General features: G+C 34.5%; 1 protein-coding gene and 1 non-coding gene across 5 annotated transcripts in view; both read left to right on the top strand.

The window, feature by feature from the left end:
• TRPS1 (transcriptional repressor GATA binding 1) overlaps positions 1–14,353 on the top strand; it is a 299,611-nt gene that overhangs the window by 99,934 nt on the left and 185,324 nt on the right. For all 4 annotated transcript variants that reach the window (XM_007488237.3, XM_007488240.3, XM_007488241.3 and 1 more), the window contains one exon: positions 1,308–1,914. In XM_007488237.3, coding sequence (XP_007488299.1) covers positions 1,308–1,914 — 607 coding nt within the window. The remainder of the gene's footprint in view (positions 1–1,307; positions 1,915–14,353) is intronic.
• MIR7285 (microRNA mir-7285) lies at positions 11,481–11,540 on the top strand. The gene has a single exon (NR_127482.1). It is a non-coding gene; the product is annotated as a microRNA mir-7285 (primary transcript).

Here is a 14,353-nt window from a genome sequence, read left to right on the forward strand (position 1 = left end):
AAAGAAGACAGGATGAAATATGGAATCACTTACCTGTAGAGGAATTTGCTTTGGCAAAAAGGTCCCTTTCATGTCAGAAGGGGATGAAGGAGGAGATAGTGGGGGAAAAGCATCTGAATGATATGGCTTAAGGAAGAGGGAAGAAGAAATTCTTAAATTTTATTTCTTTTTTAACTCAATAACAATGAAAATAAAGACAAACAAAATTGTCATTCCACATATATAGCAGAATAGAAAAAGTGAAGTATATGTGAAACTTCAGGACACTATATCATATAAAGCTTGCTTTTCAAGTATATAACAAATCTACTCTTACTCTGTCCTTTAAATCTGTCCTATTTGTGCCTTTTTGGGGGGCCTTCCATGTGCTCTTTCTCTGCATTAAAAATGTTTCAGAGGCAGCTAGGTGGCTCAGTCAATTGAAAGTCAGACCCAGAGACAAGAAATCCTGGGTTCAAATATAGCCTCAGACACTTTTTAGCTGTGTGACCCTGAGCAAGTCATTTAACCCCCATAGCCTAGCCCTTACCACTCTTCTTCTTATTGGTTCTAAAACAAAAGGTAAGGGTTTTAAAAAAATGTCCCAATGACTCTGTTTTCTTTCTGTTCTGCCATCCTGTCCTTATTCTCCCTCATCTTCCCACCCTCCTCTGTTAGGAGTTTATTTTTTTTTAATAAAGGAAAGAGAAACAAGATTCTTGTAACAAATATACATAGTTAAGCAAAGCAAATATCCTCATTGACTATGTCTGAAAACATATATTTTCATTTTCCATCTTGTGTTTTTCACCTGTCGTGATGTGGGTAGCAAAGAAGAGACAATGTGTCATACTGGAAAGAATATTTAATTTTGTGTTGGAAGACTTGCATCTAGATTCCAGCTTTTCATGTTATTGTCTGCATAACCTTGACTGTGGGACTTGATTTTAGTTTCCTCACCTGTAAAATGAGAATCAGACTTCAGGATCTCCAAAGTTCCCTAATAGCTATAATAGTTCTTTGGTGCTGTCATTCTATGCGCAAATGGAGCTGCACAGCCAATAACTATCTTAGCATTTATAAGACGTGTCACTCTATATGTGTCTGTATACATTTAGAAAAACAAAATGAAAATTCACACTTCTGTGAAGTATGGAATAAAAGATTCCTGTTAATTGTGCCTCAAGTTCAGGTGTTAGGAACGAATGCTCAGTTTCATTCCACCTTCTACATTATGTGTGAGATAAGAGAGGTTTGAGGCTGATTTTAAAAAAAGAAAATCTTAGGAAGAGTGGATTTTAAATATGTTTTTTCTTCATCTTCTTTAGGAGAGCACATAACTGCTATAAATGCCGTCAGTGCCGATTCACAGCTGCTGATACCCAATCACTACTAGAGCACTTCAACACTGTGCATTGCCAGGAATTGGATATCACTACGGCCAATGGAGAAGAGGATAGCCATGGTGTGTCTTCTATCAAGGAGGAACCCAAAATTGACCTCAAGGTCTATAGTCTAATCAATCCAGATTCTAAAATGGGGGAGCCAGTCTCTGATGCCATAGTGAAGAGAGAGAAACTGGAAGACAAAGAAGGGCTTAAGGAGAAAGGTTGGACTGATGGTTCCAGTGATGATCTTAGAAATGTGACCTGGAGAGGAGCAGAAATTTTGAGGGGCAGCCCATCTTATACTCAAGCAAGCTTAGGTCTTCTGACCCCTGTGTCTGGTACTCAAGAGCAGTCGAAGACTTTAAGGGATAGCCCTAATGTAGAAGCTGCTCATCTGGCTCGACCTATTTATGGCTTGGCTGTTGAGACCAAGGGATTCCTGCAAGGAGTGTCCACTGGAGGAGGAGAGAAATCTGGATCCCTTACACAGCAGTATCCTGCATCAGGCGAAAACAAATCTAAGGATGAGTCCCAGTCCCTGTTACGGGTAGGAAACTTTTTTTTTCCCATGCTAACAAGAGCAAAAAACACTTTTCTTAGGAACACAAATTCTGTCCTTTTTTTATTATTATTAAGATGGTAATAGGGGCTATCTTATTTATCTGTATCAATTTGAAAATTTATATTTATAAAGCTAAGTTGGTATAATGTCATTTCTGTGTGTTTCTATAATATGACATAGAGTAGATGCAATAGTAAGCAATCATTTGTTTTTCTTTTCTATTAGTTCTGATTGAATCTTGCTTAAATATCTCTGCCTTTTATGCATTATGATAAGGATACATTTGGAGGAGAAAGCTTTAGAACCCCAGAAGGATGCACATCTGTTATGTTAAAATAACTAAATGCCCCTTAAATTTCAAGATAGTGTGACAATTCATTCTTAAGGTATCAGGAAATTCAACCACTAAGAATGTAAAACCCTCACAGTGATGTTATTACTGAATTGTGATGTTTGATAAAACACAGAATATAATTACATACTAATGAAAATAGCTATTGTTCAGTTGCCAGGGAAAGAGAGTGGGGGGTGGATTCTGAGGGAAAAACTAAATGTGATGAGTGTGACAAACCTCAATATAAGGAAAAATAGTACATCTTGTATTCTTTTTGCCATCCAGGGAGAAAGATTCAAGAAAGATATTTTTCATGAGTAAAACATTAACTTTAAATAAATTAAGATTCATTTTTCTTTTTTGTACTATCATGCATTCAGTCTGATGAAGAATTTTTGTTATGTTGTTGGAAATTCAGTTGTTCAAAGTGATGTTAACTTTTAATCTAAATTTTCACAGATACTATTTTCTATTTGAATTCTAAGAAAATGTTCAATATTCACAAGGGATTTAGAAATTCTTATTAAATATTGAAGAAGCTATTGGAAGCTAGGCTTTTCAAGAGTTCAGGTCAAAAGCTCGTCATTAAATGTAGATGAACCAGATCACTTATGGGGTCCACAGTGTAGAGGCCTGAAATTTAGTGGGGAGATGTTCTCTGAACTTAAACTGAGAGAAGAATGATTCTCTCCAATGCATGCATGACTCTTCCCTTCCCTGCTTTCTTGTCTTGAATTCGCCTGAACATTCCAAGTAGCCCCTGGGTATCTGAAAAATGTCCCTTGGTGTGAATTATGAACCTTTTGTGTTCAGCAATTCTGACTACCCTGCAGCCAAGTTCAGTACCTGCTTAGAAAGGAGATATTTGTCTTCTGCCCATTATTGAACAAGAAATATTTCCTTTTTACAAAAATCATCCCCCTTACAAATCTTTCCCTTTGACCCTATCCCATGAAAAAACAACAGCAAATAAAAAAGAAAAAAATTATGGCAAACCTTTTAATAATTGTTATCACTTGGAGGACATTATAAAATAAGTTATCAACACCACTTTTTGAAAGAATAAATGTGTTAGTTTCTTATGATTTCATGTCTCAAGTGTTTGACACAATGCCTTGTGCTTGGGAAACAACAGAACATTCTGGAATTTTTTGCAGATCTTACCTAGTGTGCTAATAATTGAATTGACACTCAGTACTCAAAAACTGAAATTCTTTTTCCTCATCTTTATTAGATTATGAGGTTTGATCCTTCATCAACATAGCTTTTTCTGCATCCTTTTAACACTCTTTAAGAATTTAAAGTTATACCAGATTATTCAATAATTAAAAATCTGATTGATCCCTCAGTATAGTATCAAAATGTTTACTCCTCCACCCCCATATAGGCTGTGGAATGATAGTCCTTATTTTACAAATTCAGCTTTTTTCTCATCCTTCCATTCACCTCCCTAGCCCACCCTCATCAAAGTCAGTTTCTTCCAAGATATATTTTGTTTTATCTTTCTAACTCTCTCTGTTTGTTTACATGAGCTTCTAGCTCTGTATCAAATATATTTTCATAATAATATCTGCCTAAAGTGTACCTCTGTAGAAAGGTAGGGGGAAACTTAATTACAAATATGAATAAAGTGTCATAGAAAAAATAATACAATTATTTTGTTACTTGTGTGGCTAATTTGGAATCTCTTTCATTCTAATTTCTGTTGCATAAAGTAGTATATTTTTGGAACTCTAATTTGTGGTTGAATTAATATGAATAGTTTATTGGGCCCAAGCTGATTTTATCAATTGAATTTTTTAAAGAAAACAAGCCACAGATCCCCACTCCCTTTTTTTTTTTTAATAATTCATGCATATGTGACTGACTACTCTCTTAGGAAAGAGAAGTGAAAGTCACATTTGTTCCATATTATTTTGGTGGTAGAAGTCTGTATCCTCCAACACCATAGCAAACAGTTGGTTCTTAGATTATTACATTTATGGTTTAAGGATGCTTAACCAAAGGGAAATATTATTCTTTCATGTGATACTTAATAAGGGATGATTTGAGAGCTTCTTTGAATAATTAACCTTTATAAAACTGAAATGAGAAAGTGTAATTTAAAAGTTTTACTTTTCCATATTGAATGATGAGGGTAAGATGGGCCTTTTTCTGAATGAATTCAATCCAATTCAATAAATATTTACAAAGCTCCAACTATATAGGCAACACATTGGGCTATTATGCCTTGCAGGAGAAACAACATTGATCCTGTCTGCCTGAAAATTATGTTTGATTGTGGCTAAATACAAAAATAAAGGAATTCAAAATATGATGAGGGAGAAAATAATAGGGGTAATCAGGGAAGGCTTCTAGAAGGAGAAAAGAATATAAGGGCATTCACTTCCTAGCTGTTTGACCTTAGGCAAGTCATGTAACCCTTATTGACTAGCCCTAAGACAGAAGGCCAGGATTTTTGTTTGTTTGTTTTAAGAACATAGGGCAATAGACAAAAGATTAGGTGAGAGAACCTTCTAGGGTATTGAAGGCTAGTTTATAAAATGCTGGGAGGCTAAAATGAAATGTTGAATTTGAGAACAACCAGTCAGGTTGACTAGAATGTAGAGAATATGAAGGGGTAAACAATGTGAATGATGGCTGGAAAGTGTTATGGGAATTAGATCATAAAGAGTCAAAAAAGACGAGTTCAGTAGTTAGTAGTTTATCTTAGACGCCAGCAGGTAGCCCCAGGAGGGGTGTGTGTGTGTGTGTGTGTGTGTGTGTGTGTTTTAACAGGGAATTGACATGTTCCGACTCATTTCTCTGGAAGATTATTTAAGCAGCTTTGTGAAGAGTGTTTTGTATAGAGAATAGGAGGCAAGGTTATCTCATAGACATCTATTGCTGAAGTCTAGGTAGGGGGCAGGAAGAGAGTGAGAAAGGATAGACGAGATGAGGGTAGAAACAAAGAGAGACCAAAAAACCAAACCTGAGAGACAGAGAGACAGAGGGAGAGAGAGAGAGAGAGAGAGAGAGAGAGAGAGAGAGAGAGAGAGAGAGAGAGAGAGAGAGAGAGAGAGAGAGAGAGAGAAAGAGAGAGACAGAGAGACAGAGAGAGAGAGACAGAGAGAGAGAGAGAGAGAATTTACATGCAAATACATACTGACTAAAACAGCTTATTTAGGAAGACAAGTACAATAAAAAAGGAATTATAAAATTTTATGCAAATATAGTGAGGATCTATGATTTCCTCTGAAGTGAGGGAACTCCCTCCATCTATGTACAAAGCTAACATCTGTGATGTAGCAGATTATTTCTAGGAGTTGCCTGAGGGTATATAGAAATTAAGCAATTTGCCCAGAGTTACATGAGAGCAGCAGTTGAAATTTGAACCCAGTCTTTCCTGCCTCCAAATTTTGTAATTTATCATACTACAGTATCTCTTCCTGATAATGTTTAGTACTTTGTGGTCTAAAACTTATCATTTCCCCACTATCTTCCAAACTGTGACTCCATAGACACATATGTTCACTGTAATTTCAGTCTTCCATGTCATTTCTCCATGCCTAGAATAATCTTCTCTTTCTTTTGATGTGTGACTTTCACAGTAATTTATTTACTATCTGTCATTGATTGTAGTGTATAATTGATTATTTGAGGAAGCTGCTAGACTGTCCAAAGTGGAAAAATGGCACTTTTTGTGGAAGTTCAAAATTTTAAACTACCTTGTTGAATAATATTAGAAGAAATATCTTGTTTTACCTGGAAGTAATTCATTTATTTTTTTTCACTCTTTGAGTTTAGTTTCCATGCAAAAACTATTTTGTTTTGTGAAATTCTTTGAAGTGAATTTGGAAGAACTTCAGAAGCCAGCCTGTTCTTGATCAAATGCCAGTATACAACATCCCCAAATGGTCGCCCAGTCTTTACTTGGGGACCTCCAGGGAGGAGACATAGTATCCCCATCTCCACCCCTGTAGCAATAGTGTAGTCATAATTGTCAGGAAGGTTTTTCAATACAGGGTTTATTTCATTATATTACCCAAACTTCACATATGGGTTTCAACTGTGTCCCCAAAATGCATTATCTATCCCTCCCCTTCCCACAATTTAGTAGGGGTTGTTTAAAATATATTCTTCACTATGTCTAGCTTCTAGAATTTGATTGCTAGTGCCATGATAGTAGAATGGCAGCACTGCATTAGGACTTGTATGTATATGTTCCAAGTTGTTCAAGTCACTTCCTATCCTATAATGGACCAAACCAAGGTCACTTAATAATCATTTAATAGGTAGATTGCCCTAGAAACCATGTAGCTGAACCCACACCTGATGAAGAATACAAAAAAGTGATTGTACAACTTCAACTTCATGATATGATGTACCTTCACATTATAAAAAATAGTGATCTGAATATAGTAAGTGCTTAGAAACATAGGGACATAGATTTGGTGTTAGGAGGAAGGAAAGAAGGAAGGAAGGAAGAAGGAAGGAAGGGAGTAAAAAAGAAGGAAGGAAGGGAGGAAGGAAGGGAGGAAGGAAGGAAGGGAGGAATGAAGGAAGGAAGGAAGGAAAGAAGAAAGGAAGGAAGGAAAGAAGAAAGGAAGGAAGGAAGAATGGAAACAGAAAAAGAAAGGAAAGGAAAGAGGGAGAAAAAAGAAAAGAAGGAAGAAAGAGTAGGTCGAAGGATTTATTAAGTGCTTCCTTTATTTTTGCATGTTTTTATGATCCCCCAAGAATTAGCATATGGCCTGGCACATAGTAAGTGCTTAATAAATCCTTCCTTCCTTCCTAAAAACATGGAAGCATAGAACTGGAGCTGGAAGGGACCTCAGTAACTAATTAGTCCAATCACATCATTTTATAGTTGAAGAAGCTAAGAGCCAGGAAGGTTATGAAACCTCCCCAGGGACCATCAGGCAGACAGTGTGAGAGATGGGATTCAAATTCAAATCACTTGAGCCAGTGCTCTTTCCACTGTATCTTAATAAATATTAGTTGAAACTGAAGTGATATCTTTTCTTCCACCTCTTCCTCTTTAACTGTGAGCAGAATGCTTTTTCTCTCTTTTAGCCTATATCTTCTGACCTATAAAATGATGAGTTTGTACCAGGTGGCCCATAAGCTCTCTTTCTGTTCAAATTCCTATGACCCTTATGTGTTAATTTTCTGTAAAGAAATATCATTAGTTCCCCCACCTGTATCTCATGTGACATAGTTTCCATTTACTTCAACATCCTACGCACAACCCCCTGAAAAGGCTCATGAAGCAAAAACATCTGTATTTTTTTTTTTACTGTTACTAGCGTTATATTTTTCATGCTCTAAATACTAAGTTGCTAAATAGAAGATTGTGTTGTCAGGCTTCACAGATAGCATGTAAAGACTTATTTTTCTTTCAAATTTATATGGTCTTTTTTGCCTTTCTGAAAAGTGACTTGTTCTCACTAGATTATTAGCTACAAACTAATGTCACAAATTCATTACCTTTGTAATTTATGAGAGGGAAGAATTTTAAAGACTATATGAAACGTTCTTTTGGTATGGTATCACTCCCAATGCAAATATATGAATGTTACTTGATTCTGGATAGAAAGTTAATGAAAGAAATAATTTAAATATGGAGAACATTCGACCCCAAAATTGTAACTTTTCAAGGTACTATTTTTAATTCTATTTAAGAGCTCACTCACAGAGTTGTGAATGAATCTGTGGATATGTGGGGGTAGGGGAGAAACATTACAAAAAGGATATTCAAGTATCAAATTAAGTATTTTCTTTCACATTTTAAATTGAAGTCCTCTGGTCTTTTCTCTTTTATGCTATATAAAATATATGTGACTTTCTTTCCTTTAACGCATTATATATGTATACATATATATGTACATATGTAACATCCAAATGTATACACATCTATTTGGATGGAGTTTTTTTGAGCAGTACTTAAGCATTTTAGTTTTTTTCACTGTTTGAAAATTGAAAGTATCATCTGAATTTCATAAAATTGGAAATCACATCTCAATTTCTGAATTTATTTATTTAAAGGGGCAAAATATGTCATTAATTTAATGAAATATTTCAATAATGCCTAAAGCATTTTTAGATGTTAAATATATTTTAAAATATGTCTAAATTTAATTGATGCATTCTTTAAACCCTATATTGACCCATTTTACTTTCAAGTAGTAAAAAACTAATAATTTGTGATATGAAAAGGAGGCCCAGGTGTAAATATTCTTGGGCCACTGTTCTATTCAAAATATTATATGTTCATGGAAGTATAACTTTCAGGCTACCTTTAAATATTAATTTAAGCATTTTAATATAACTAGAAAGAATGCATTTTGAAAAATTATCTTAATTTTCAATTAGAAGTTCTAGTAGTTTATTTTGTTTTGGGGTACCATTTGTTTTTACATGTTTATTGTATCCCAGTTTTACAGGAGTCTAGAGCATAGTTCCATCACCACAGTACAGTTAAGCAGGATTCTATTAGTCATGTTCCCATCTTAGCCCCTTGGCCTTGCTGTGTCACTTTGGAGAAGGACCTCTAATAATTTTAATTGATCCATCTCCAAGAAAGGATAATAATACTTACCTTCCTCACAGAAGTTTTGCAAAGCTTAGTTAATTGGTGTTTGTAAAGCAGTTTGAGATTCTTAGATGCATAGTGCTAGAAAAATGCAAAATGGTATTATTATTTGTACATTTTGTGAAAATAATACAAAGACAGTACAATGCAAATGCCATTCCCTCTTCCTTAGAGGAATTGAATTTATAGTTTAAAGATCTGTTGATACTGGATGGTCTATTGAGATGCAAAAATGTTCCTTTTGGGGCAGCATATTGGCAGGCACATAGCATTGTTCATCCAAGCAACATTGTTGAATGCTTTACAACTCCTGATTCTGGTCAGTAGGATCTTTTTTTTCCTAAACATTTCAAATGAACAATCCCTATTTGAAGCTTTTCCTTTAGCTGGACACAGAGTTTGGGAGATAAGAAGTACAACTTGCCATAATAGAGGTGACATACATAAAGTAGTACTTTAGATTCTGAATATTTGCCATATATGCCAGTATCAAAGGACTACCATAGGTCTGTATCAATGTGAAATGGATTCCTATCCTTAATTGTTGTTGATATTAAATTATTTTAAGGTAGCATTACATTCAGGCAAAAGAGAAAGTATTATGATTTTTAAACACAATTTTAAAATCTTGTTAAAAAATAAAACAAAACAAAAATTGGCATGGGTGGCCCGGCAGAAATTCTTGGGGTACAGGCAACCAGATTTACCTGTTAGTGCTTCAGGGCTTACCTTATGAAACGGTATACTATAGTGTAGAATTGGTTAATTATTTCCTATATAGAGACCAATCTTTTCCTCCTCCCTTCACAGATTGCATGTGTCAGGATACAATAGGCCCCTCAAAAGGAAACTTTTGTTGAAGATTCTTACAGGGTGGAAATGAGGAATACACAAAATGTGTTCAAAGCCTGAATAACACAGATACAGACTGTGACCAAAGCATGTTAGCTACAGGGACCCCAATGTTTTGCAGTTTTGGTGACAGAATAAGGCATACTCTTTGGTCGGTTAGCAAAAATTTTAATGGAAAATATTATTCGAGTGTTATATTTTTGGCTCCCCTTTGTGCATTTTTATGGATATTGCTATTTATCCTACCCCAAAGTGTCTCATTCCAAAACTAGTTTCTCTTTAGCAGTATCTCATTTTTCCCCCATTTCCTCTGACTGTTAGGGAGCTCTCAGGAAATATTTTTAGTCAAGGCCATTCATTGCAGCACAGGTCTTCTAATTAACTCAGGGAAGCTCAGCAGGCAATGTCTTACTAATGCACACAGCAATGTTAGGTCAAGGAGCTGCCAAATCCTTTTAGTTTAGTTAGGAGCACCTGTTTCCACAATTCAGGAGGAGGCATATTCTCATTTTAAACACTGCTGAATCATAGAAAATTGGCATGAACATAATAAACAAAACTCATTTTTGACTTGGTGTTCTAAAAAAGAAAAATCTCTATATTCTTCTGAATCTCTCAGAGTTAAGTTCAAATGCTGTAAGGGAGGGGGTAAGCAAACTTTGCATACTTTTGAAATTGTGAGATATTTTTAAAGGGAAAACACATTCCTGAGGTTGTGTGTGTATTCTAAGTGACTCCTAGAGCACACTCACCCAAAACTAAATGCTTTGCATCACTATTTATGACAGAAATCAGATAGCAGTCAAATGTTCAGTATTATCCTGCCCAGGGAAGTACGTATTTCTTCTGTGGATAAAATGACTTGTGGAGGGTAGTGTAAGAAACTGGAGGCTCACTCAGGATTAATAACAATATAAACATTTTTGCTTTAAAATTTTGAGTGTGCAGAAGACAATGAGAACAAAACTGTTATTTTGTTTCTAATTTTTTAAACAAGATAAGTTATTTCATCAGTACCGGGAGCACCCATTTAGGAACCCCCTCTACCAATGCAGCACCTTCTCTGCAAATGAATCTTTGAGAGTTGCCAAGGCAGCAAGAAGCCAAATGTCTTGTCTAAGTTATATAACCAATATGATTTAAAGGAGGCCCATAAAGTTGTCTTCTGATTTGGGGACATACTTTTTATTTCCCATCCTACATTACCCCTCTTTGGCATATTTTTTAAAAAATGAGAATTATGAAAAAAAATACAGAAAAGATGATTTAGTTTGAAATATCAAGAAAGCTCTTTTTTAAGTTGGCTAATAAGAATGCATGTCAGAGAAATTGGGTCCCAATCTCCTCTCAGATACCACCTGTATGATCATTAACATGTCATCTAACTTCTCTGGGCCTTAGTTTTTTCATCTGTAAAGTAAGAAAAATAAACAACAGTCTCAAATCCCTTCCTGATCTGGATTTGGGATGTTTTGGTGTTGTAATTTTGGTAGCATGACTGACATGTGCAAGGCATATTAAAATGTACCTTGCATATAAATGGACAATCAAAAGATTGGCCAGTGTCATTAATGGATAAGTATAATTTGATTAAAACTAACAAATAAGATTTTATATCTATATGTATATTTACATAGAATTTGTCATAGCAACTAAATATTGTCTTGAAGTAAAAAATATTCTATAAAAATGTAATAATAATGCTAAAAAAGGAAATGATTGCATATAATTTTATGCCATGTGATATAAAAAAACACTTTTAAGAGAATATAAAATGTGACAGGGGTAATCAGAGGAACCCCTGATTTATTTGGTAGAATCCCTGGTCAAGCAAGTCAGCGGTTCCCCTTATCACCCCTGTCCTTACCCTAAATTAAGGACTGTCTTCTAAGGTAAATATTCATTTCTTATACTAATTATAAAAACTGTATTGTATCATTTTATAAATTACTAAAAACTCCTATTTTGTGATTTTTTTAAATTGAACAATTTTATAACTGTGTCCATTTTATGTCACCCAGAAGAAAAGTGAAAATGTTACAGGTCTGAATGATTTTACACAATTTATTTTTTCACTTTTTACCTGAATATTGTCATTTATGTTCAGATTATTTGACCTAAAATGTTCCAATTCAGTTGCATATGAATGCTTATTTAAGCCTAAGTGACAAATTCTCTTTGATCAGATTTTTATTTTTTAATTAAAAAAAAGTAATTTTATAAATCAGTAATTCTTCAAATTAGTCAAAAAAACCTGACATATTACTCTGGATTTCTGTCTGATTTTTTTTATAGGAATGATGAAAGGATCTACATTTTATCATTTTTCTTGGCATTGCTCCTCTTAATATTTTTAACATGCTATCACAAGAAAATAAAGTTGTATTTATAATGTATAGTATCTTATTGTGACACTGTAGAATCAGTTGAAATAGATCTAAAGGAGAACGGGATGATACATTTTGTATGTCTAAGACTCAATAGCTGTATTTAAAGTCAGATTCTTGAAGAAGACAACTTGATGTATTTAGTATATTGTTTTAAAGGATTCTGGGAGTGATAGTAAATGATATTCTGTTTAGGGATCACAATAATCTGAAGGAGTTAGAACCAGCCCTTACTGTAAAACAGTTCATAAGCAAAGAATGCTGGATTATTTCCTGAGATTCCTGAGAGTGTTTCATTCTGGAATGATTTGTCTGATTTAAAAAAAAAAAACAAGGTTTAAGAAGAAGTAATAGATTTAGGATTCTTGGGAGAAAATATGTCAATTCTTTCCTTTTAAAATAATATTTAAATTTCTTCTAAAGATGTGGTTTGTGTTTCTGCAATTGAGTTTATTGCCAGAATAGATTATTTGAAATGAAGCAGTCTTTCAGTATTTACCTTTACTTGGTCATCTCCTAGGAACAGAGTTCAAAGAACTTTTTCCTTCTCCTAATTCTAACCCAAACTGAAGAAACTCTTGCCCACAATTTACTCAAGAAATCATCTTTGAAGATGATTTGAGATTTGATTGATGATCTCTAAAGTAGAAGACTGTTGATTTCTGCTATTGCTACTACTGTTGATATTATGGGGAAGTAGAAGATGACATATTCAATGACAATATAGTCTCAAAGCTAAGAAGACTTCAGTTCAAACAGCTGAATCTTTCAGTGCTCTCTCTGAAAGCTTATGTTGAAGACAAAGTACTCAAATATATTGGGCTATTTTTTCACCTGGAAACTTCCCTATACTAATGAAATCAGAGTTCTATTTCCAATTATTTCCTAAACTGAAATTGCCTCTGAAAATTCTGCAAGTAGGACAAGTCTTAAGTCCTCTTCTACAAGTCTTTCAAATTCATTGCAATAGTTCATTTTCTCTCTATTTCTTCTCCATTCTAAATATCTTCATTTTATTCAACTGATATTCATACACAATTTTTTTCAGTCTCTTCCTGGTCTCCCTCTTTTGGACACTTTTCAGTTTATCAATATAGTTAATAAACTATGACATCAACTATTGAATATAGTTGATGCAATAATAGGTTTCAAAAAAAGAAGATAATTGCTCTACCATCTTTCTCCCTTTTCCTGAGTACTATGATTCTCATAAAGTAGCATAAAACAGCCTTAGACCACCTTATCTTCTGTTATAAATCTGCTTCTAACAGGTTGCTAAAGGAGCCTCCTTACATGAAAGTCTAATAAGTGCTGGGCCCTGTTTGCTTTTCCCCAATACATTTCCATGTAACTGACATTTCGCTCCTGCTGCCAACATACTCCTACTCCAGACTTCCTGCTCTAGACTATCATTTTTCTCTAATTCCCATCCAGGTCTTTACTCCTTAGCTCCCTGTCGATTTCCCCTGCCCCAAATTCTGCAATTTACCCTTGTTCATGAGAGGGTCTTCATTTAGTTTGGAGCTAACTGCATAAGCCCCAATCTCCATAGGTGAAGCCTTCTATTTGTAATAGGATTTTAACTAGTATTCTAAGGAAGAATTACTGGATGCATTTCATCATAAGGATATTTTAGCCACAAGCAAAACAAAATATGTGATCCTGAAAAGAAGATTAGAAGAGTGTGTGTAACTCGAAAGTAAGAGTCTGCCCTAGATGGCTTCTTAAATAATTGAAGAATGGCTGAAAATATGGCATATAAATGTGATTTATATTATTGTGCCACAAGAAATGGTGAAACAATTTTAGAAGTATAAACTGATAACAAGTGAAGTGAGCAAAACCAGAAGAGCCATTACACAAAGAGAACAATATTGAAAAAAAATTAACTTTGAAAGACTTAAGAACTCTAATCAAAGCAAATACCAAAGACGTCTCTGAAGGGCCTATGATCAGGCATGCTCACCTTCTGACAAAAGTGACACAAAGAAAGTGCAGAAAGAGATATTTTCCCCCACCCCCACCACCGGCCAAACTCTAAAGAATTTCTTAACTCTTGGGAGTTACTGCTAAACTAGTTATTGTCATGAAAGTGTAGAGGGTTTTATAAAAATGACTATTTTGAGTGACTTTACCTCTTACAAAAAAGAAGCCTTGTTTTTCAAAAACTTTGTTTTAAAAGAGTATGATTTTAAAGGAACTACTTATGAATGGGGATGAAGAAAAGTGAAAGCAGGGTGAGGATTGAAAAATTCTAGTGAGAAAGTAACATGCTTT

This window comes from Monodelphis domestica, chromosome 3 (assembly GCF_027887165.1).
Source record: "Monodelphis domestica isolate mMonDom1 chromosome 3, mMonDom1.pri, whole genome shotgun sequence".
In the NCBI taxonomy this organism is placed as follows: Eukaryota; Metazoa; Chordata; class Mammalia; order Didelphimorphia; family Didelphidae; genus Monodelphis; species Monodelphis domestica.